Here is a 25541-nt window from a genome sequence, read left to right on the forward strand (position 1 = left end):
ACAATCCAATATTACCATACTGTCTTATTCACATCCAATATTACCATACTATTTTATTCACACCCAAAATTACCATACTATCTTATATTCAATTTCACCATACTGTCTTAAATACATCCAATCTTACTATACAGTCTTACCTTACATTAGACTTTCCATACTGTCTTATTATACTATCATTCAATCAAATGAAGAGTCTTAAAAAGTTGAGAGACTGGATAGTTCTTACCCTTCGAGCTATTTATTTCTACTCAGATTAACATAGTTAATGCGGCTCGTAGTTTTTTCTGCATAATAAGTGACACGGTTGGCACTTGAGCTGGTTAAGTCTTTGCTCTTAATTGCGCACCGACAACATTCAGTTCTACCAATTTCAGTGTACAAAAGGTGTTTATTCATGCAATATTATATCGTGCTTCAATGCTCATACCGTCTCGTGACACAGTACAACAAAAAGCATTATCAATATAATTTATATTGCTTAAAGTTCGTCATTCTTAAAAATGATATGTAGAATTTTTGTTTTTAGAAATTTAATGAGAATGAGAAAAATGTGTTTAAAATTTATTAAATGAATACAGAAAATTCAAGAGTAAACAAATATTTTTCCAGATTATTTTCTGTAACATTTACTAAAGTATAAAATAGATTTTTTTCCTTAAATTATTAACGTAATTATTTTGCCAAGATAGTTTGCACATTTCATACAAATGCATTACGTAATTTTTACATTTAAATTCAAACTAATATTAAAATTAAAAAATCTTACCATTTATTTTTAAATAAGTCAGGCTTAATTAGTCCATAAAAATAAATTACATTTCGTCTAAATATTATTTTGTTTGCCAAAAATATCTTTCCAATTTAAATTTAAAAATAAAACGATTAGAAAAAGAGGTGCAGACGATGCAATATTTCCTCATTTTTGTTTCATTACATATATTAAATATTATTTTTCTAAATTATAATAATCTCAATTTAAGCTGATTTAATGTAATTAGATGCTCTTAAAAAATGAATGTAATGAAATCACATGCAAACCAATTTAGATAAGAATTTTTAAAGAAAAAAATTTAAGTTAGACAACAACTTAAAAATCTAACTTTAATTTGCGTGGAGCAATAAATAACTTAACTCAATTTTTGACTCAACACTTTTAGAAGATTTTTATTATTCAAAACCATTTGCAGCTAAAATTCGATCAAAAACATAAGCTTCTAAATTAAAAAACATCAAGAAGCGATGAATTGAAATTAATTTAGAGAGGTAAAAAACATTTATATAAGCTTGTGTTTGTATCATTATTTACAAAAGAAGGCTTGTTTTGCTGGGAGCACCCAAAAGAATTAAATATTTTTCGATAGCAATAAAATTATTTCAAAGTGTTTCTGTATTGTGAAATACTACTTAAACATGAAGAAATGCAATATTAAATAAAATTTTAATGATTTCATTCTTGTGTTCACCTTAAGCTACAAAAATCGAGAATCGAGTATTAAAGAAATTTAAATCCGATTGTTGCGCCTACCTATTTTAAAAACATCCTTTGTTTCAACAAGCAGCTTGATGCCACCGGGCATAAAAATAATAAGTTCTTATTCCCCTTTGAATTATTTATGTTTTTCTATACACGCAAACAATCTTTAATTTAGAATTGAATTTGAATTACGTACGGATTACATTTTAGGATTATTAAATTAAAATAATCCCTTAGCTTTTTGAATACCTCGTTAACGTAATTGAAGCTACTAATTCAAAGTTCTTAGATTCAGGTTTTCTTTGCAAACGATTTTTTTTATTCTTTTTACTGAGAAAGGGAAAAATAATTACCAATTATCTCTTGAATTTCAGATTTTATTCGAAATGAGAAATCAAATAAAAGGCTTTGCTTCAAAAATTTTCGAAAAGCTTCTCAAAATATAAACAGATGAATTTCGCTTTTGCGTTTGTTTTTTTGTTTTTATGCGAAATAATTTTGTTTTTATTCTTGTTTCCCTCCGCGTTTGGATTACAGTTAAAAATATGCCATCGTTCGTAAAAGCAAACAGTAAGTTTTGACTCGCTTTTATTTGATAACATTACATTCCAATCAAAAAGGAAATAGTTTTTCTCGTTATTTTATTTAGTTTTTCTTATTTTTTCCCAAACGCAGTTCTCAAAGTCAAAACTTTATTAAGTCTATCTCGCTCTTTTAAATTATTGGAATGACTAAAAAATTGCTGGAAATGTGTGTGAATTATAATTATGAAACGGCTTTCAGCAAAAATAATATTGAAGTTAATCATACTGTTCTAAAAGCGAAATTGGTTTTCGGCTAAAGTATATTCTAGCTTATTTTTGCTTATTAGAAAGATTTTGTAAGTCAACAAAGGCAGGAATCTTTAAATTGTTTCTGATATATCTTCCTATTTATATAAATATGGAAAATAATTGATCTTTGATGGGAAATGGAAAGTTAATACAAATTTTAAAAAAAAATCAAATAGAAATAATAATGTGTTGATATTTGTAGCAGAAGTCAATAACAAGAAAAATAGGTATTTACATTTAAATGCGATACAAACGAACTTTTTCTTATCGGTTTAAGCTTCTCTCATTTAAACAGGTGTAATTTTAAAAGAATTTTTACAGTAAATAATGCATTCAGAAAATTGAATCTTTCTAGTTTTTTCTTTCTAAAATATAGAAATGGGATTTTTATGCAAACAATGGAAGATGACTGGTTTTCAGTTAGTTAAAAAAAGTAATGCTAGGTGATCTTTGACTTAGAATAATTATTTTGGAATCAGCAAAGATTTGTTTGATTTGATATCAAATTTTCAAAAGAAAATTACGAAGTTTTTGTGAAGAATTTTTATTAAGATGTGATTCGAAACAATTACTGTGTTTTGATTGACGTAGCAATTTAGTGAAACTTTTATTTGAAAATCTGAAATTTGTTTGGATATTTTAAGCTATATTTTCATTTTGTTCGCAGTGACATGAAATATTTCATTATCTTAAACTATTTTATACTTTCTGTTACGTCATAACTCTTAAAACTCAACCATATAATCTCTTTTCGTCAAATGTATTTGAGTTTAAATGATTGTTTGTTAGTATTTTGTTTTAAATATAAATTCACCAATTTTCCATTACCGATTAAAATAAAATTGTTTTGAATAAACAAACTAATATCGTTTAGTTTTAACAGTTTAAAAAGAAATATAGATATACATTCGATAATTTTCCATACCCGATTAAAATAAGAATGGTTTTTAATAAATTTTTAGTAGATCATTTACTTTAAAAAGTCGAAATTAACAATAAAAATAACATTTTACTTTTTATAGACATTCATCGATTTCCATAACCAATTAAAATAAGATGGTTTTATTAAACTTTTATAAAACAGTTTACTTTTAAAAATCGAACATAAGAAAGAAAATAATTTTCTAATTTAGATAGACATTCATCAATTTTCCATAATCGATTAAAATTACATAGTTTCAACCAACTTTTATTAGATCGTACATTCATCAATTTTTCACAACTGATTAAAATGAAATAATTTATAATAAACAAACTTATATAATAAACAAACTTTTATAATAACTTTTAGTTTTCTAAGTTTGATATAAAAAAATGGAACTAATATATCAAAGGTTACAGCAAGAATTTTTTAAGTATTGTTAGTCAGTTGTATTTGCTGAAAGAATCATATCCTTTGTATCTACGAGTATCATTTGCTGTTGCAAAAAGTGATAATCGCGTAAAATGCTGTTACGAATTTTTGCCTGGCTAACGGAGGGCGCTATAATCATCCATAGTAATTATGATTATGTATCACTTATTTGGCAGGCAACTTATTGGAAATGTTTTTATTATTGTTCATAATTGTATTTTTGTTTTTATTTATTATTCGTTTTTATTGTTTACATTATTGAATTTGATAGTTATTAAATATGTCCTTCTTATTCTTTGTATCATTATATACTAAACCATTCTGCAATAGGTGCCTAAGCAAAAATTAAAAACTTATTACTAGGAAAATAAAATTAAATTCATTTAAAAAAATTTAATTATGAAGAAGAGAGATGTGAAGGTGAAGTTATGTTCTTTTTACGAGTTTTTCTTTTTTCAATATTAAATATATCTTACTAAACAAAGTTAATTTAAATTCGTATTTTTAAAAATTAAGGAAGTATTTATTTTTGTACAATTTTTATATACAGTGAAATGATATTTACGCTACTTTATTAGAGAAAAACTATACCTTCAGCTTTTTTTATTGTGTGGCAGGTATTAGTTTTTCTTATTATTCTAAAAATTAATTTATAGATAAAAATGCTGAGAACATAATACTTTTTTTTATAAAATAAATGACAATTTATGTTACGTTTTTCTAGTTATCTAATCAATCGTATTTTTCTGATGGGAAATAAATTTTTTGCTCAATTAGACCAGATACCTTAAGATCCCTTTTTACATGATCTAAGATTAAATTTATTTTTATAAAATTATTTTGCATACATATATTTTTAAAAATTAAAAAAATATTTAGTTTTTGTCATTTTTACTATCCAAAACGTTGCTACAGAAAATAAAATTAGTGCGATTTTTATTAGAAAAAAATCATGTCTACAATTTTTTTTTTTTTTTATAAGCTAATAAATTATCTTTAATCCTAATATTTTGAAAACTAATATATCGACAAAAATGCCACCAACGTACATACTTTTTCAACAAAATAAACGACAATTATTTATTTTGTTTTTCTCGTTTTTCTGGTTGATCACATCAATCGTATCGTTTCTGTGGAAAATAAATCTTCTCCTCAATTAGACCAGATACCAGCGCCGAAATCTCGAACGCATTAACCCACGAATCATCGATCACTTTACGAATCAACTGTCACATAACTACCACGGTGGTCGCCGATCAATGTCGATTTACAGAGTAGTTATGAAGCAGAATAGGACATGTCTCTAACAAACGGATAAGGGGGTGTGGACTGAAAAATCTGTTCTCGTGTTTGCAGAAGGAGGCCCTGTTTTGTCTTCTATTTTGCTTCTTCCTGAACATAAAAGAACAAAAAAAATTGTTCTTTTATGGTAGAATAGCACGCTAAGTGGCGTGATCAGAAGGATATTGGTTTTGAGTGTTTTACCAACTTGCTTTTAAAACATTCTCTCAGTGGTATTCGATAATTTTTAAAGCTTTCATTTCAATTAACGATACTTTACGAATAACTGATTTTATAAATCAGAATTAGAGATATTTCAGTTTGGGTTTATGAATTTGCACAATGAATTAATTATATTTATGAGTTTGTTATACCCAATCGAGTGATACATCGGATATTTCATTCTAATTCAATCGATGGAGTGTAGAACTTCTACCCCATCAAATCGCCAGGTTATTGCCAAACACAAATGAGACATTGAATGTTTTGTTCACTTTCAGATGACGAGCTTACGTTTAAGACACTAAAGGAGATATGCCTTAAGTCTTTCATATACTCTTTGTAATCAACTTCTGCCGGTATGATTTCCACCCATTAAAGAAGACGAATTTATTTAAATGATACCTAATCAGTTTTGCAGTGGGTACTTTACACAGTTTATTTATTCAATTTCCATTTTAATTCAGCTGACTACAAACTATTACAAAAGACGAGTATATTTTTGAGATGATGGACGAATGATAGAATCTTTTACACTCTTATTGAAATCAATTTTGACTATAACTAATTCGATTTCAAACTAGCGATTTGATTGATTTCCAAAAGACGAATTTATGATTAAAGCACTAATGAAGTGATGCCTTTAGTTTTAAGTCTTTATATGCACATATTCAAATCATTTTCCATCATTATGAGATGGATTTCCATCCACTATAGAAGATGAATTCAGGCTTAAAATGCTAAACAAATTATACTTTTAATCTTCATATACACTTATTCCAATCATAGTCAATTATTCTTATTCCAATCATTCCAATCAGTTGATTCAAATAGTTTGAATCAACTTCCGTCATTTTTAGATTGATTTCCATCCGCTACAGAAGGCGAATTTAGACTAGAAATACTAAACAAGTGATTCCTTTAGTGTTCATATGCATTTATTCAATTCAACTTCCGTCATTATGAGATTGAGATTTCCATCCACTCGAGAAGACGAATTTAGGCTTAAAATACTAAACAAGTGATACTTTTAGTCTTCATATACACTTATTCCAATTAACTTCCCTCATTTTAAGATTGATTTCCATCCGCTACAGAAGACGAATTTAGGATAGAAATACTAAACAAGTGATTCCATTAGTGTTCATATGCATTTATTCAATTCAACTTCCGTCATTATGAGATTGAGATTTCCATCCACTTGAGAAGACAAATTTAGGCTTAAAATACTAAACAAGTGATACTTTTAGTCTTCATATACACTTATTCCAATCAGCTTCCCTCATTTTAAGATTGATTTCCATCCGCTACAGAAGACGAATTTAGACTAGAAATACTAAACAAGTGATTCCCTTAGTGTTCATATGCATTTATTCAATTCAACTTCCGTCATTATGAGATTGAGATTTCCATCCACTTGAGGAGACGAATTTAGGTTTAAAATACTAAACAAGTGATACTTTTAGTCTTCATATCCACTTATTCCAATCAACTTCCCTCATTTTAAGATTGATTTCCATCCGCTACAGAAGACGAATTTAGACTAGAAATACTAAACAAGTGATTCCCTTAGTGTTCATACGCATATATTCAAATCAACTTCCATCTTTATAAGATTAATTTCTATCCACTATATAAGACCAATTTAGGCTTAAAATACTAAACTTATGATACCTTAAGTCTTTTATATAACTATTTAAATCAACTTTCGTCATTAAAATTTTCTACGCACAACAGAAAAGTATTCATCAAAAATTATTTTAATATTTTCGACGTATTTGATATTTTTCGTTAGCGATAATGGTCGTGATATTACCATATATACGATATTAATCGGTTGATATGGCATTTACTACATATCGCGAGGATACATTTTAAAATATCGTTATCAGCAAATTTAGGGAAAAAAAATTATATATCACGATAAATCGATGTTTTGTCACGATAAATCAATCCCACATTTTTTTTCTTCCACTCTTTAAAGTTAAAACGAAAATATTTTTGACTTAAATAAAACTTCAACTCGAGCAAAACTAAAATGATTTAAGTATCTGCAATGAATATAAACAGCTCTATCAAAAATCTATTTTTTCATTTCACTGTTCAAAATTCAATGTGTACTTAAGCTATCAATAAATCATTTAAATTTATTCAAATCTTTTCTGAAATATATCGTTAAAATCAATCTTTATTTAGTTTATTCTTCCCATTGTCAAACTGAAATTGCAAAAATAAAAGGAAGAAAAAAAAGTTGATTCGGTTAAATTTATCTTTCATCATTCCCAATCCTGGTGGAAATATTCCTTTTGATGAGCGTGCGCATTTGTATGCAAATTTATAATCAAGTTAATGCCGCTCACCCACACGCTCTTACATAAATTTGGATAAAATCACGCTCATTTTCAACAAATTTATCATTCATCTAATTCTTCCGTGGTTTGTTTGTTGCATTCCAGCCTTTTCACCGATATGAATATGAATGTTTTCCTTCAAACCTGTGACGAGAGGCGCATTAAAATAGTTCTTTGAAAAGATTCCGCGCTATAAACTTACGGAGGAAGTACTTCGACTTATTTGCAAAGCTGTCATTGTATCTTTTCAGCAGATGGCTGGATATTGTGAACTACCTAAATATGACGACGCGTTTCTTTGAGAAAAGAACAGGTAACTGCTTCTTATTATGTAACAGGCATTCCTGTCATTCGATGCGAGGGTTTTATTTATTTATTTTTCGAAATTCTTTTAATAGAGCGCGGGAAAATGTGGCGGAATCCTTGATGCTGTCTTCTCGCTGATGCAGGAACGACAATGGGTTTTTGTTGAACACGTTCCTTGCATGCAACTCGTTAAAGCATGAAAAATGTTTGCTATCATGTTTTCTCAACATCCAAACACACATTTTTAGAATCCATATTTGAATTTAACGACGTACTCATCAACTTTGCCATTTTCAGAAAAACCTTTTGTAGAACATTTTTTTTTTTACTTTGCTTTTTTTTTCTTCACTATTTTTTTTTTATAAATACAGGCATAAGGTCTGTTGCATCTGGCTTACAATCAGATCTAATAACTACAGCTGTATCTTTACTGATTGCAGGTTTGATAAGTCACTAATATATAGATATCATAGCTGTTATAATTACGGAACATATTGCGATACTAATAACATCCATTTTAGAATAATAAATCCTGACACTTGAAGTTATTAATACATGCTGCATTACATGTATTGATAAATTGAAGTTTATAATACATGTGATGCCGTCCGAGATACGTTCTACTATATTTAGAATTTTCTGTACGGATCGACATGATATCTCTATACAAATCTTTAGTATGAATCAACACACTATCTCCATAACTGGATCGACATAATAAATTCATATCCACTTGTACGTGAATCGATATGGCTTTTCCATGAAATCGTCTTTGTGGATCGATATGATATATCCATATCATTTTTAGTATGAAGCAACACGGTACATCTTCCTAATTCTTAGCATAAAGCAATAAGGTATATCCGTATACCTCTTCTATGTGAATCAATATGGCAATTTCATGAAATCACTTGTGGCGATCGAAATTATGTATCCATGTCATTTTTAGTATGAAGCAACACGGTATCTCGTCCTAATTCTTAGCATAAAGCAATAAGGTATATCCATTTACCTCTTCCATGTGAATCGATATGGCAATTTCATGAAATCTCTTGTGTGGATCGAAATTATGCATCCATATCATTTTTAGTATGAAGCAACACGGTATGTCGTCCTAATTCTTAGCATAAAGCAATAAGGTATATCCATATACCTCTTCTATGTGAATCGATATGGCAATTTCATGTAATCTTCTGTATGGATCGATATGATATATCTATAGTCCTTAGTATGAAGCTACATGGTAACTCCTTATAATCCTTACGATGAAGTAACATGGTATCTGCATACAATCCTTAGTGTGAATCAACATAGCATCTCAGTCTTTGATATAGGTCCTAATAATTTGTTGTAAGAACCATGCTCCATTTGTCAAGCCATAACATCTGTTCGGAAGTAACAGAGACATTTTATAACAGTTACTTGTTCTTGCATTAGACTGGATGAAATATAACAAGGGAACACACAGTTCCTCTTTCAATTTTTTTAAATGAATGAATTCACCAACTTACAATTTTGCCCATTTGTTATTTAATTATAATCTATAGCATTCTTAAAAATTAATTAGATTAATTTTTAATGATTAATAAATTATATTTTATTTTAATTTTTAAAAATAAAAGTTTATTTCATTTACGAAATTAAACAAGTATACTCTCATAGAATCGAAAAAGAAATTTTTGTTGACATAAATATTGCTGCATACTAATATTTTCAACAAAAAATATAGTTTTCTGGAAATATACTGCACTATTTTTTTTACGTAAAAATAGCGCCACATTTTTTTAAAAAAATATATATTAATCAACAATCTAATTTACTTCAATCTACTTCTTTGAAAACTGAAAATGTTTTAATATTTGAAAAAGAAATATTAAATCAAATACGAATTCTATATAAGCTTAAGAAAATAGTTTCTAGAGGGATATGGTTTTGTACTAAGGAATAACTTTCACGATTTTGAAAAAAAATACCACGTTTTTATCGTTTTCAGTAAACTTTCTCTGTGAAAAGAATCGTTTTCTAGGAAGATGTAATTTTTGCTAAGAAAAGTGTCATTTGATTCAAACATATTTAATTTACTGTAAACATACTATCCCGTTATTGTAAAACATATCCCGTTATTGTAAAAATATCATTTCTGCTGCCTATTTAAAACATGTTGATCCACTATCAAAGCTACTTTTGTATGCTTTACCACGGTGTTATCTTTGAAGTACCAAATACGCCACACCCAAACCTTTCAAAACCAAAAGCCAAAGCCGCATTCTTGAATGCGTTCGCAGATAGTTCAGGATTGTGAGATTTAGAATGAAAGATAAATTGTCATGGCGGCTATATTCCATGCACCCTCTCCCACCTAATCCAGGATGGTGTTGGATGGAAGTATAGATTTTACTCTTCCTCATCTGGCATCCCTCCCCCGCACATAGACGTCGGAAGCGCTGACAAGCGATAAGCGGTTGTAATTTCTGTTCCAAGATTTATATTCCACTTCCTCTTAATAACGGTATTCCCGGAGAAATGGCTGATCCAAACATGGGGAAAATTCCTTTCATTCTTTGCCGGGAAACAATGTCCTTTGCTGGCAAAATGAATGGCCTTTCAATGCCGTGGCTTTCCTCTTTGGCAGATTGGGGTCAAAACTATGCGCCAAAACACTCCATTCTCGCCATAGCTGAATTCAATTACGGTTCCCGTGAATGAAGATAATCGATCTGAATTCAAAAATTACTGTGTAGCTGGAACTAATCACGTGAATAACGTCGCTGGAATTGAGTGCCACATCCATGAATTGTAAACACCGATTCTAAAACGAATAGAAAGAAGAAAAAAATTTTTAGGTTAAAAGCTGTTAAAAACAAATGTTTCAAAAGATTATAGACTATTAGTTTTTAATTATTTAACTTTTTTCCGACACGTGTATTTAAAAAGTAATTTTATATATACATATTCTATAATAGTTATTGGAGTTAGGATAATTATACACTTAGGATAGTATAGTTATATGAGTTATAATAGTTATATACTTATTCTTTAATAGTTATAGGAGTAAAAACATATCACAACATCTTTTGATTTATTTGCCGAAGTTTCGCGTACCGAATGTAATTTCAATGATTCAAAAATCCCAAATAGGCTAAGAAATTATTGATAACTATTATATTTCTCAATGAAAAAAATTTGTTTTGTCAATAAACTTAAAAATGTTAACGAATTTGAATCAGCGGTCTATAGTACTTAGGGCTTAGTACCGCACTTTTTACAAAGTAGACATTTTTCGATCAAACTGTTCATCTGTATTGTTTCGCAGGTTTCGCTTTAGGTACTTTCAAATGTTTCGAAATTTCCACCAGAAAACAGCTTTAAACAGCATACGGCTTTGATTAAAATTTTGACGTTTTTCAAAAAATAACTCTCCAAAACAAAGTTCTCCTGAACACGTTAAAAATGTGACTTATCATTATATTGCCTCAAAGAGTTTTATTCATAAATTCGGTGCTAATAATTGAACAAATTCAGCAACTCAGATTCTAAAAGTAAAAGTTGGCCTCATAAAATCCATTTTTATTTTGTATTTCTTTTCTTTATTTTTAATTTCTTTATTATTTTATTGCTTTATTATTCACATCATAATATTTGTTATTCGCAGATGTCACACAGAAAATATTTTTCATAATTATTATTTTATTTTATTGAATAACTATTGAAGAAGTTTTGTTTTGCCTTCGTATTATATTTCAACGTATTTTTATGTCGTAATTTGATGTTAATGAGTGTCGTAATTTAATTAGAAAATAAGCTATATTAATACCGAATTTTTAACTAATAACTTGAGATGAAAGTGATTTTTTAATTCATTAATTTATTTTTTTTTAATTTTTTAGCTGAATTTTTATTTTATTTATTTATTTTTTACAGATACATATTTATTGATATAAATTTTCCGCTTATTTGTTCTTAAAACAAATCAAAATAAAAGTTACAACAACTCATCAAAAATTATTTTTCAAACCAAAATCATCTCAACATTTTTTAACATTATAAAATAATTTACTGCGCATTTAATAATCACTTTTAAAATAAAATGACATAACTATTTTCTCTTCATTAAAATTACAGATATAGATTTAAAAATTCTAATTTTTCTATGAAAATATTTGCGAAAGTGAGTTATTTTTGATTTGATGGTAATACCAGCTATCACTTTTCCTCATTAAAAGCAATTAAGAAGCTATCGCCAGATTCATTCAACATGTTTCCATTTTAATTTCTATACCTTGTGCTGCCATCTATGTGATAAGCTTCATACTACGTTAATTCAAACTGTTAAACTACGTACCGAGTTTCTCTAACTCAATATCTCAGTATTGCTAGCTAATAGCTGAATTCCGGCAGTTTTGTGAGGCTTATTGTTACAAACGGAACTATATCGTTCTTGAAGAATTTATTGAAAAATCCTAAATTATAAATGTTTAGTTCTAAACAATTAAAAAATACAACGTTTTTCGGGTAAAATGTGATAACGCGAATTAATGTTTTTAAATTTATAATTAATTCTATTATGACTTAAATTTATGAATAATATGTTAAAACGTCATTAAATTAGCCGTAACTAATTATTTTTGCATAATATAAATTAATTTCCTTTTCTATTAAACCAGGGTTTAAATTAGACGTTTATATTATTTCTATTAAAATATCTTTTGTAAAAAAAAACTGTTTTTTCTTTCTGATGAAAAAAGGGCATTAATTTCATTTCATTTAGTAAAAATGTGAACACGGAAATTGTTTGATAAATATTAGAGTAATAAGGTATGAATTCGTTTCCTTAAAATTAATCGTAATTTAAGTAATTTATCTAGTGGAATACAGTCTTTGTACACAATAATAAATACTCACATAGTGTATACTAGTAAAAAACCATACTTCAAAAAAGAGGGGGAAAACGTATTCTTGAACAATTTTATAATATAGTCTTATCATTAAGTTTCCCATAGGCGTTAAATTTTCAATATGTTCGACATAATTAAATTAAAAAAATAATAGTTAAGACAAGGCGGGAAATTTTAATTAACTGAGTAAAGCAAAATTAGAACTAAAATAACAAATGAATTATCTAAACAAGTTTTTCAAAATTTTTACGGAAATTATTTGTTTTGTTAAACTATGAATTTATTTTGAAAGACACTTAAAAAAAATTTTTCTTTAAAAAAACATTCAAAATTCAAAAATAATGTAGCTTTTCATAAAGAAAACTATTTTCTATATTTACTATTTTTATTTATATTATTATAAAGAAATTATGAAAGCAAACAATTTGCAGTGCCATTTATTTTAGCTAAACAAATTATGCTCTACACAATAGAATTACTTATTCATTTAAAACCAGTGGATAAATTATTTGCAAGTATTCATTTCTATTTTTAAAAAAATTTAAATAGCGCTTAATTTTTAAAATTTTCAATTTCTTTTAAATAAAAACGAACGTTTAATGTTTTGAATTGTATATCATTTTAGATCCCTTTAAATAAAAGTAAATACAGGCAGTAAAGGCTTAAAAGAGACAGCATCTGATACGCAATTTAAACAATTTTAAGAATAAATAAATAAGAATAAATAAATAAAACATCGAAACTAAATTTCAACTTTAAACATTATTATGTGTAGTCATTGTTTACTTGTTTGCTTTTAGACTTTTCGATTTAAAACTGTCTGTAATTCATGCAAATATTTGTTTCATTTTTTACAGTTCAAATATAAAATTAAATAAAAGGCACCATTTCTATTTTTTTTCCTCATGGAAAACAAAATATATGAGTGTTAAATTTAAAAATATTTTCGCCATCTTTATAGAACATATTTTAACTATTTCAACTATAAGTAATGTTTATGGTTTGTGAAAATAAATTTAACCCTATGTGATTTTTCATTTCAAATGTTAAGTGAAAGCACTTCCTGGGAAATATATTATTTTATTAACTTTAGAAGATATAATTTTAACTCATATCTCCCTCACATTGTGATTATTGTTATAACACTATTTGTGAATACCTATTGTTTTTATTCATCGATTTCAAAATATATAAAAACGTATTATATATATTTTTATTCTTTCACTGTTGTTCAGTAATCCTTTCTTTGAAATGTAAACTTTTATTGTTATTATGACTGCGAAATATTTTGAGTTTGCATTTCTAACTAAATATTATTTCGTATTTTTTTTTCCAACAAGTAATAATGAGTCTATACAAACGATAACAAACAATTTCTGTTTCAAACTATATGTTATTTCAATTGTTTTAAAAGCAAAAGATGACGATTCTATTTCTAACAAACGATTTCTATTTTAAACTAAATATCATTTTAGTAGTTTTTTTAGCTAACGACAATTTACAATCGTACAATTGTGATTCGTATATAAAACCAATTATGTTTTTTATTGAAATAAAAATAAAAAACTTATTTTGTGCGTTTATGTTTTGAACTTAAATAAATCTTAGGCCAAAGGAAACTCGATTTTATCTAATACCTTTCAGAGCTCAACTTCAACCGAAGGCAAGGTGCAGAGAATTTCAGAACCCTTCAGATACCAAAATCATAAATCAAACATTTTCAATTGTTTAAAATTTAAAAACACAGCACTTATTGAATCAAATAAGAAAAGAAGTTTTAATGTCTTCAAAAGATTTTTAATCAAATAAATCACATATCAACGTAATTCTTCAGTAAAAATAAGTAATAAATTCTATAGAATTCTATAAATTTGATTAACATAATAAATTCTATTAAAAAAGTCTATATTTGAAGAAAAAAAATTTAACTTATTTAATAAGTGGAAATATGAATGCAAATTATGATTTATAATTGTTTAAAAATATAAATATATGAATATCTTAAATTTAATTGAATAAAGTGAAACTGAATACTTTGATATCCAAAATTTTATTTCACATTTTAAGGCAAGCTAATTTTAAATTCCTTTACTTTTTCTTCAATTTTAGTTTCGTTAACAATATTTGTTGTTTGAAACTATGAACGATTAAAAAATTAAGCATTTCATTTAGTGCTCGCACAGGATAAAAAAGAAAAAATTTATGAAAATAAAACATAATAAATAAAAATTGGAAAACGGAAAATTTGCAATGTTCGCCAAATACTTTTATTTTTATTTAGTTAATAAATAAATTTTTTTCTACTTTGTTAGTTTTTAACCGCAAATTTCTTCTGCTCCTGACAATATAAATCACGAAATATGATCACCAATTAAAAAAAAATATATATGTATAGCTCGTCCATTCTAGCTATGAAAACCGAACGAACTCGACAATGCCAGCTTTCGTGCAGAATATTTGCACATTTCAGTACCTTATGCTTAAAAAGGAAAAAAAAATTAAGAAGAATAAAAAAGAAATAAAATGAACAAAATAAAAGAAGCACCTGAAATCTCGTCTGATTTCAGAGGGAAGAGCGAATAGCGAAATGTTTTTGTACGCGGTATCGATTCCATTCGCTCTTCGTTTCGCTTCACTTCTTTTCAATGCTTCTTTTTTATTCTCGTTTGTTCCTTTTTTCGCTTTTCCATTTTCTCTTTTTTTTTCTCCTCTTACGGTGGCATCACTTTCCCTTATCCATGTTCGAATAGTCCGGAGAAAGTGAAGAAAATAAAAAAAAAAAAGAAGCAAGAAACGATTTTCCCTTCGCAGTTCACGTTATTAAAGAAATGATCATTCACTCTAGTCTTCGGTTGTTTATTTCGAAATTAGCGCCATGTTTTTAAAGGTTTGGCTTTTTTTCCTTCTTTTATCGGAAGAGCGGTAACTTCTTTTATTTATTTATTAGAGTGTTGAAGTGCTTTCGAGGCGATGTCTTATGAAAGGTTAATTTCTCAATTACTAAAATGTCGAACAAGTTCAAGCCTGCCATATTTCTTCGGAAACATCAAATACATTTTTTATTGCCCTGAAACACAAAAATAAATTGGAAAAAGATAAAATAAAATGATTTTTTTTTTTCATTTCTTTTCTTTGTTGTTACTTTTGAAATTAACATCAACCCAGACTCAATGTTAAATAAAATTAAAAGACGAATTCTTTTGAAGTTGTTATTTAAAAGGTAGCGCCATCAAATATTTTATTGAAACATTAAAATATTTAATTAATGCAACGAAAGTAACTGCAAAATATACTATTTACATAGTTAAAAATCATTCCTTTTAGTTGATTAGTAAATAAATAGTAATGATAAGAAAATGTACGTAGTTACAAATTACTGTTTACTTACTAAGTTCAGTAATGTTAAATAAGTTAATGTTAGTTAAACTTTTTTGACCGAAATGTGTAAGATAAAATTTATTTATGCGACTTCGAAAGCTAAATTATATGTTTAGAAAAAAGAAATTAGAACTATTTTTATGCAATAGATTAGGTACTGAAATGTATCATTTATCTTAATTTAAATTTCCATAAAGTGTTCTATAATTACTGCCCTTAATGTATCTTTTGAAAATTCTTCTAACAACTTAAATAAAAAAAATGAGCATATTAGAGGTCGCAAAGTAATGTATTAGTGAGAAAAAAGATCAAAAAGTATTAATGAACAGGAAAATGGGAACAATATAGCAGTAATAATGGGAAACGGAACATTAACGAAGAAGATAAGATTAAAAAATAGCAAGATTTGTTTAACAACTGAAACAGGTGAACTGCAATTATTAAAAACCCTTTCAACCAACAATAAAACTGATTTTTACGTTTTTCATACCGCCTTCCTCAAGGGTAATTCATCTGATTTTTAAATTTTTTTTTTCTTCTCTGAGACACTTAATAAGTGTACGTTTGATTTTATTTATTTATTTTTTTTAAGGGTTTAAAAATATAGATTACAGATTGTGATAATGTAATTTTTCTCAGTTCATTTTATTAGATGCATGATTCAATAGTATGTAGTTGTTTTGTTCGAAGTAAGCTTTATGTATTTGAAATGTTGTTTTATCTCTTATTTTATTAGAGAAATTGCTCATTTTTAGAAATATTTAATATCTTAAAGACATTGTCTTATAAAAGTTTATCAAAAAAAAGGCTTGAGCGAGAAAGTAGTTTACATTTTAAAACTTCTACGGAAGTGGTATGTGATCCGATCATAGTCTGTCAAGCAGAATAGGCTTTAATTTCTTCTTTGAAAGCGAGAATACTTATAGTTCATTTTATAAAAGAGGTACAACGCTAAATCGAGTACTTGCCTGATGAAACTTTTAGAGATGCTTCGAACAAACTTCTCACTTTTCACCTCTAGCAATATTAAAGGATTTAATGTTTTTAATCCAGACTTCCTCATAAGTAATTTCTTAGATTTTGATAACATTTTAAATTTTTTTCCTTTTTCAAATATTAGTTTGTGATTTGCATATAATTTTTGGATCTCATCTGGAAAATAATTTTTAAAAAATATATATAAAGAGCAGTCTTTACAGAACATTTTGTTATAGAAATATGTGTCGAAGATTCTTTTTGTTGAAATGTTCCTTCCTTATCATTGTAACACGAACTCTAAAATCATTAGTTTAACCATAGTTTGGCTCCTGATTAATTACATAACAGCATTCTTTGTAAAACAAATTCTTTGGTGTCAAATAAGCATTTTAAATATATAATCGCCTTCTTATAAAAATATATCTCTATTCTTTTCGCTCAAAGCTATAATTCATGGCATCATTTCAAAATTATAACTTATTAATTCATCAATTTCAATTGAAGAGAATCGTAAAAAATTATAACTCTGGCGTTATCAAATAACTGGAAGGAGGAGGAGAATGATTAATTTAAATACGTATTATTCATTGAATACTTTAATTATTATTAATTTATTCGAAAGATCTAACGACGACAAACATTTTAATAGTTTACCCTCATTAAAAGTCGCTTCTCTGAGGCTTAATAAAAACTTAATTTCAGTTATTCATTGGCCCGAATTAAAGGTAGGTGCCAAATTATATTAATTCTCTTCTCTATTCATGGATACTTTTAATTTCATTAATTTAGTCACTTATCGGTTTTGAGGGCGCTCTTTCGCAAATGTAACAATATCTATTCAGTAAAGTAATAAATTAGAGAAAACGATAACGAAAAATACATACACTCGAGCACCCTACCCCCTCAGCAACACGATATTCCATTCAATTACTTCATTAAAGCAATTTTTGTGCTCGAATAGTTCGTATTCCTTTTTCTTCCCGACCCCTTTTCGAAATAATAGAGGATAACTCGATTTAAAGTGCAAATGTTTATGCATTCTCAAAACTCTTGCCACCCTCCCTCCCACTTAAAGATGGGCCAGTGCGACACCACCCCCTCACCTGCACACTCCCACCCGTCAAGAACAGAAACAATAACGGTCATAATAATAAGGGTAATAATAAGAGGGAACATGGTCGCTTCCTTTCCGTTTCTGCAAGCACTGCCGCCAAGATAATTAAACAAGGCCTGGTAATTAATTAACCATTACTTGGCGTGATAAGGGGAAGCCAATTAAGCCGACGGTTGGCCATGTTTATTCATGTCGTTGGCCGTGTTGACAAAGGGGGTAGCCAAAAACTGGGGGAATTGCCGCTAATCGCCGTTTTATGCCTCTGACGACCCATTCCATTTCTAAAAGATTCTCGCTTCGGCGAGCGCGCCAATTTTTTTTAATTGCGTCCTCTGGCGGCGCGGAAAATAAAGGAATTAATTTGTTTTAATTTCCTCCCCCACGATCTGTTTGCTGGAGGAAAAGGGATTTCTGCTGTGGAATTTTTCCCTGTTTTAAGTAGTTGGAAAATGAGTGTCCTGGACCTGTAGGGGATTATAACTTTTTTTTTTCTTTCTTCTTCTTTCATTTGAAATGGAAGGAAAAGATATTTAAAAGATGAGGTTTGTGCGAAATGAGAAAAGCTTTTTCTCTTTGACGGAAACAGTTTGGTTTGTTTGTCCCTATGGATCGCGAGAAACAAAAGCAGAAAATCCCTAGATTGAGGCTAAAGTTTTAAGAAGATTCAAAAGCTTTGGTAAATTGTAACAATTTTTGTTTCTTCCTTTTGAGAAATGAAGATTGAAAAGAGGAAATGCATATTCATTTTCTATTTTACTAATCACGAACTGTAAGTTCAAATTCTCTTTTGACTTTTTATCTTTCAGTGGCGACGTTAATTCTACTAATTAGTTTGGTAATTTTTGGAATCGAATTAAAATAATAACTTTAATAGTATTATTTTTCTTTTAATACAAAAGTATACCTTATATAAATGTACTAATATAAAGATAATTTGATTAAAAATAAACTGTGTGCATAGTTAAATAAAGACTCCGTTAAACAAAGTTGATAATAGGTCAGAAAAATAAAAAAAAATTAAATTATTTAAAAAGTATAGTTAAATGAAAACATGCATAATTATTTTTTATATAATAATTCAATTTTACATCCTGCCTTAATTATTTGGCATTTTAGAGATAACAATATGGCAATATAGAAAAGCAATGTTTATTTGAAATATATAATTACTATTTCTATCATATTAGGGTATATAATTACCTTGATATTCGATGTTTAAATTCTTTTTATAATGAAATATTTTTTCGCTTAACGAGTAAGATGTTGAAACAATATTATTTTTAATCCTTTGTCTTTTAAAATATTTTCCGTTTGCATATTTTCATTTCTAAAAAAAAATTCCCTCTTTAAATAGTAATTTTTTTTTGGCTAAATATTTTATATTTCTTCAAATCTTTAATATTTAATTGTAATTTGTTAACATAAATTTAAGTGATCGAATCCTTAAAATTTAATTGTAAATGTTCAAATTCTTACAAATAGTTAAAAATGTGCTAATCTATAAATTCTCTAAAATAAAATTTACTGATCTAAAATGGAACTTACTAATTTAAAATAAAATTTACTAACTAATAAATAGTATTATTATTACTAATCAAAGTAACTAATAATGATGATTGTAGTGAAGTAGCAATCATAAAAGTGAATGAATTTTTCAATTACAGTATTCAAAAATGATTTTACGAAATTGTTTTCTTGCTCTAATCTTTTTAATTATAAAAACGTTTTATTTTTAGTTTAATCATAATTTTTTCTAACTTTATCTCCTTCAGTATTTTGCTTAAACATCAATGATAAAATTTCTGATATGCGAAACAATCGATTTTTTTTTTTTAGCATCTGTATCAAGAACAATCACCTTTTACTACTATTTCAGAAAATACCTTAAGACAAAATTGTTTTTATCTAGCATGACAAATTAATAGAAATGTCAAAAAAATGTCTTAAAACATTTTTAGTCAATAAAGGTAAAAAAATACAAATCTAAATTATTTATTATGGTAGATATGACCTGATTAAAAAAAACTTCATTCGTTTCAAAAATATATAAATAGGATATTACAGTCAACATGTCTCATTAATGTCTAATAAGTCTTGAAAATGGACGCCTGTTTTTGAGCGTTCGGTACATGCCGACTGTTATTTCCTATTTATATATTTTTGAGGCGAATGAAGTTTTTATTTGGTAATAGTCTTACTGCTTCAGTTGCTTGGGATTATTTATTTAATATTATGTAATAAAAAATAAAGTCCAACAACCATGGTAACAAAATCAATGGTCAAAAGTTGCCCATGACTTGCAGGAATACAGATAATCATTTATCTTAACAGTAAAAGTCTGAGCACAGTTTTTTGAAAAAGCAATTCTTAAATAGAACCTCTTGACTGGAAAATCTTTTCTTTCAGCTCAATGAAAAAATATGTCCCTTATCTTTTTTTCTCCGCTGTAACTTCTTCGCCAAATGTAGTAAACTTACCTCTTTATACATAAATATATGGACTGTATGGCTACAATAAGGAAATACACATTTGAGTATCTAGGAAATCCCCGATAGTCGACAACGTTGCGTAAACGTTTGGCCGTCTAAGCAAAGAAAGAAAGAAAAAAAAAAAACGTCAGAGAAGTAACTATATCTACAATCGCGCCAGAGGCGGTGCTGAATTGTGTACTCAAGAGGGCGTAGGAATAGAAAGAGTGGACAACGGTGGTCAAACATCTTGTGTCAACAGAGTGAGTTTTTTTTTTACATTGCCCTCTGCACACATTAGAGTGGTTGGTCGATGTAGCCTGCAGGTTTGTCAGATCTTGGCGACCATTGCTTTGAAACGTTATTTAAGAATAACTCAACGCAAATCTATCTCTTCAGTTTTTTTGGTTGAGGTAGTTTAGTTTTTTTCGTTTTATTTCTTTATATCATTGCTCCGTTTTATAGTTGGAGAAATGTCTAACTTTTTGCAATAAAATAAGGTTTTGTATTTCCCAATAAGATGACATAAGACTTATTATTATTTTTGTAAATGTATAGGTACTTAATGCTTTATTGTTCTAATTACGATTTGCATTACTTAAAAATAATTTAACTACCTTAAAAAAAACTGGAAAAAATTTACGTTAAGTTTTTTCTGTTTTATTTCTTTTTATCACTAATTTATCATTCATTTATTATTTATTGTTTTATCATTCATGGAAGTTGGGGAATTGAGCATAATTTGTTATTGCGGAATTAGATTTATTATTTCAAAATAAGCTAATATATTTATTTTACTATTTTAACAAATATATTAATAGTTACTAATTTAATGTTCAAATTGCGATTTGCAGTATTTAAGAATGACTTAACGCAAATCTGTATCTCCAGTTCGCTTGATTGAGGTGGAATAGTTTTTCTAATTTATTTCTTCTTCTTTTTTTATTATATTTATTTATTTATTTTACCGTTCATGGCTCGTAAATGTTGGGTAATTTCCCATACTTTTATAATTTTTTGAAATAAAATCAGATTTAATATTTTTTAAAAAGCAAATATAAAGTATATTTCATTTCAACGAGGAAAAAAAACGAATAATAAATTTTTTTAAGCTGAAAATAGAAAATTCTAAATCTTTAAAACATTTGTAGTTTTTGTAAATCATCGTTCTAAGATCGAACTACTTTTTTGTTAATACTATTAAAGAATAGTAAAAAATAAATAACTATAAAAATTATTATACTATAATAAAAAATTAATATTAGTTTTTTTTTTTATTCTTAGTCTCAACTATAGTGTAATTTACAACATTTTCCAATCATAATTCTTATTCTTAAAGATTATAAGTCATTTGTAAAACTAAAAAAATCAAATTTGATATTTCTTATGATATTTTGAATTATTTTATTAGTCTTATATATACCTTTGTGTTGTTTCTAAAAAAATAATACGTTACGTTTACATTAAGTTAAATGCGTTTGAAAACCGAATATTCCATACATTCTTTTACAATCGTATTAAATTAAACACACTGTTTTCATACTGATCGAAAGTATTTTTTGTTGCACGAACATAATATGCAGGATTATGAAGATAAATAATTCTTTTTTTTTTTAAGAAAGAGAAAACGCTGTTGAATTTAAATACATTTTATAAAATATTATTTGGAATTTTATATACCATCATCAAAGCCTTTTCACTTAAGTTAATAATACATAGTACTTATACTTATAGGTTTACTATTGTACACTTATAGGTATAGATATAGAATAATACTTTATAGGTTCACTAATATAAGATCAGTATGGTTCTTTGCTGTGAAGGCAAAGAGTAAACATACCTCAAAAAGTTCATTTATATAGAGTGCGAAAAAAACACCACCACCTTGAATTACCTCTAGCAGCAAAATAACTTAGACTCTCTCTTGGGCCAATATTCATGAATCATGGCTCAGTAAGTGTTCAAATGGTCTTTATTTTTCCAATATTGGCCCGATATTTTACAGCCACTTTACAACCAATATCGGTCCTATATGGAATTCACCCAATATTTTATATCCAATATTTAGCCAATGTTGGTTCTATATTAGCCAATATAGGTCCTATGTAGGCCGTTCTAGGATCTATTATAAGAAACTAGACATCCTAATATTGATCCCCCAGTGCATGTTCTTATAGGACCAATATTGAGCCAATTTTGAGACTAACTGGAGCCAGGGTAAAATTGTTGCTAGGGACTTTTGATCTAACTATCGGATTTTCACGTACTAGAACTCAAAATTAATGGTTCACTGGAGTAAATTCAAATATGGTAATTAGTGCAGGCGATATTTTAATTTACAAAATCGGACATAGAAACCTTCTCTCTCTGAATAAGCATTCCTATTTTTCGACGGAATTATCCTGATTTATCCTGACATACTTATCCTGATTTATCCTGACGTACTTATCCTGAAAATTATAATAAGATAGTTAAAATCTGGGTAATATGTTCTAATAGTTTGATCAAGAAATTGGTTCAAAATTTTGGACCATTGTACCCAGATTGCAGCTACCCCCTCTACTTTCAGGGTTATAAATCCAAATACGTCGAAACAAAGATATGTTTACTCAAAGAAAATACATCTCTGTGTCTGGTTTTTGACTTTAAATTTCGTCTGCAGTAATTAATTAGCATTTCTGAGGTCTCTCCGGTGAACCCTCAAATTTGAATCCTAGAGCGTTGAAATTCGATCATTAGATCAAAAGTTATTCAGAGTGACTTTTTTATGTACATACATTGATGAATTAACTTGAAAACTTTTGTGATGTCTGAATTATAGTATTTTGTAATAAAGAAACTGAGATAAAAGTTTGCTAAGTATGATTCTTATTTACTTAGGGGTCGTGAAATCGGTGTTTATTTGAAAAAGATTGAACCGTTGAAAAAAATCCTCGATTTTACAACATATTTTCACAAATGTGTGGTAGAATGAAGTATATTACAGTCCAATCTCTTTATGCTTTACTATGAATTATTTTCAGATCATTATTTTATTCGAATTATTATATTTTATTAAAATAAAACATGTATTATATTTCATTTATAGAGAAATTCCATATCTCCTCACGATCGTGATAAACCTAGAAGTCGCTCTCCAGACCTGGACATCGACAAAAAAAGGCGGAAAGAAGACAAGCATGATCATGTGAGTTTTTATAACGCATAATAAACATTCATATCAATATGAATTTTCATATATATAGTAATAAACAAAGGTATTGTTATAAATTTTTTGCATGTAATAATATATATTATGGATATTCACATATAGCAATGAACATAGATATCATTATGAGTTCCCACATATATGCAGTTATGAGCTTAGGCATCAGTATGGCCACTATCATACCTGCTCATATTGATGCTCCGGAGCCTTGTTTCATTCATATGAATGCAGATTATCTTATTAATGACATGAGTTCCTCATAGCCTTCATTTCGCTTGGAAATACGAGGGTTGCTATTTATATTTCTGGCCTTGGCAACAGTAAGTGTTGCTAGGCGACCGCAGACAATTTTAATCGAAAGTTTGATATTTTTAAACATAAATTCAGCAGACGATTTACCATTATAGCTTCATTTGTGTTGTTGACAGTAAATTGAAAAGTTCTTCTCTTTCAAAAAATGGAATTGAATCGTGAACATTTTCGTGCCATTATTTTTCATAACTTTCGACGTGGATTGTCAAGACAAGAGTGCTTCGATGAACTTAATTCTTTATTCAGCGATAAAGCGCCATCCTACAGCACTGTAAAAAATTGGTATAACGAATTTAATCGTGGTCGATGTTCGATCCAGGACGAATCCCGTGCAGGTCGTCCAAAATCCGTTGTTGTGCCAGAAAAGATCGATGCTGTGCGTGAACTGATAAAGCAAGATCGTCATGTGACATACCGTGAGATAGAGGCGTCTTTGGACATTAGTATGACTAGCATCAATAAAATATTGCATGAACATTTGAGCGTAAAAAAAATTTGTTCGCGTTGGATCCCGCATAATCTGACAAACGCTCAAAAAAAGGCTCGTGTCGATTGGTGCAAGGAAATGTTGGAAAAATACGTTCAAGGTACATCAAAGGCTGTGTATAACATCTACACAGGTGACGAATCATGGATCTATGCATATGAGCCGGAAACAAAACAGCAATCAACTGTATGGGTCTTCCAAGACGAGGCAAAACCAACAAAAGTTGTTCGAGGAAGAAGCACATCGAAACAAATGATTGCCTGTTTCTTCGGCATTAACGGTCATGTGGCAACAGTGGCGTTAGAGCAACGCAGGACGGTCAATTCTGAATGGTACACGACCATTTGTTTGCCAGAAGTCATCGGAGAAATTCGAAAAAAGCAGAAGAACAGGCGAATCATTCTTCATCATGACAATGCGAGCTCTCACACATCGACTCAAACAAAGGCATTTCTGACGGAGCGAAAGATCGAACTGATGGGTCATCCGCCGTACAGCCCTGATTTGGCACCCAATGACTTCTTCTTATTCCCACACATTAAAAATAAATTACGTGGACAACGATTTTCGACCCCCGAAGAAGCGGTTGATGCATTCAAAACGCATGTTTTGGAGTTACCTCAATCGGACTGGAAAAAGTGCTTTGAAAATTGGTTCAAACGCATGCAAAAGTGTATTGATCATCATAGAGAATATTTTTAAAAACAATAAAACCAATTTCAATCCTACATATTTGTTTTTTCATTATTAGGCCAGAAATATAAATAGCAACCCTCGTATACCCTGCCCTGTTCTGCTTTTTCAGACACTATCGTTCCCCTCTACGTCAGCACTGTGGTCGATGCAAGCCGGATATGGAATTCGTATCGGCCAGCAATCG

The 25541-nt window shown here is 28.4% G+C and overlaps 1 protein-coding gene across 8 annotated transcripts in view; it reads left to right on the forward strand.

The window, feature by feature from the left end:
* The window catches only part of LOC107445534 (transducin-like enhancer protein 4), a 279713-nt gene that overhangs the window by 213636 nt on the left and 40536 nt on the right, over nt 1-25541 (forward strand). For all 8 annotated transcript variants that reach the window (XM_043042558.2, XM_043042559.2, XM_043042552.2 and 5 more), the window contains one exon: nt 23743-23841. In XM_043042558.2, coding sequence (XP_042898492.1) covers nt 23743-23841 — 99 coding nt within the window. The remainder of the gene's footprint in view (nt 1-23742; nt 23842-25541) is intronic.

Source organism: Parasteatoda tepidariorum, chromosome 7 (genome assembly GCF_043381705.1).
Source record: "Parasteatoda tepidariorum isolate YZ-2023 chromosome 7, CAS_Ptep_4.0, whole genome shotgun sequence".
NCBI classification, from domain to species: Eukaryota; Metazoa; Arthropoda; class Arachnida; order Araneae; family Theridiidae; genus Parasteatoda; species Parasteatoda tepidariorum.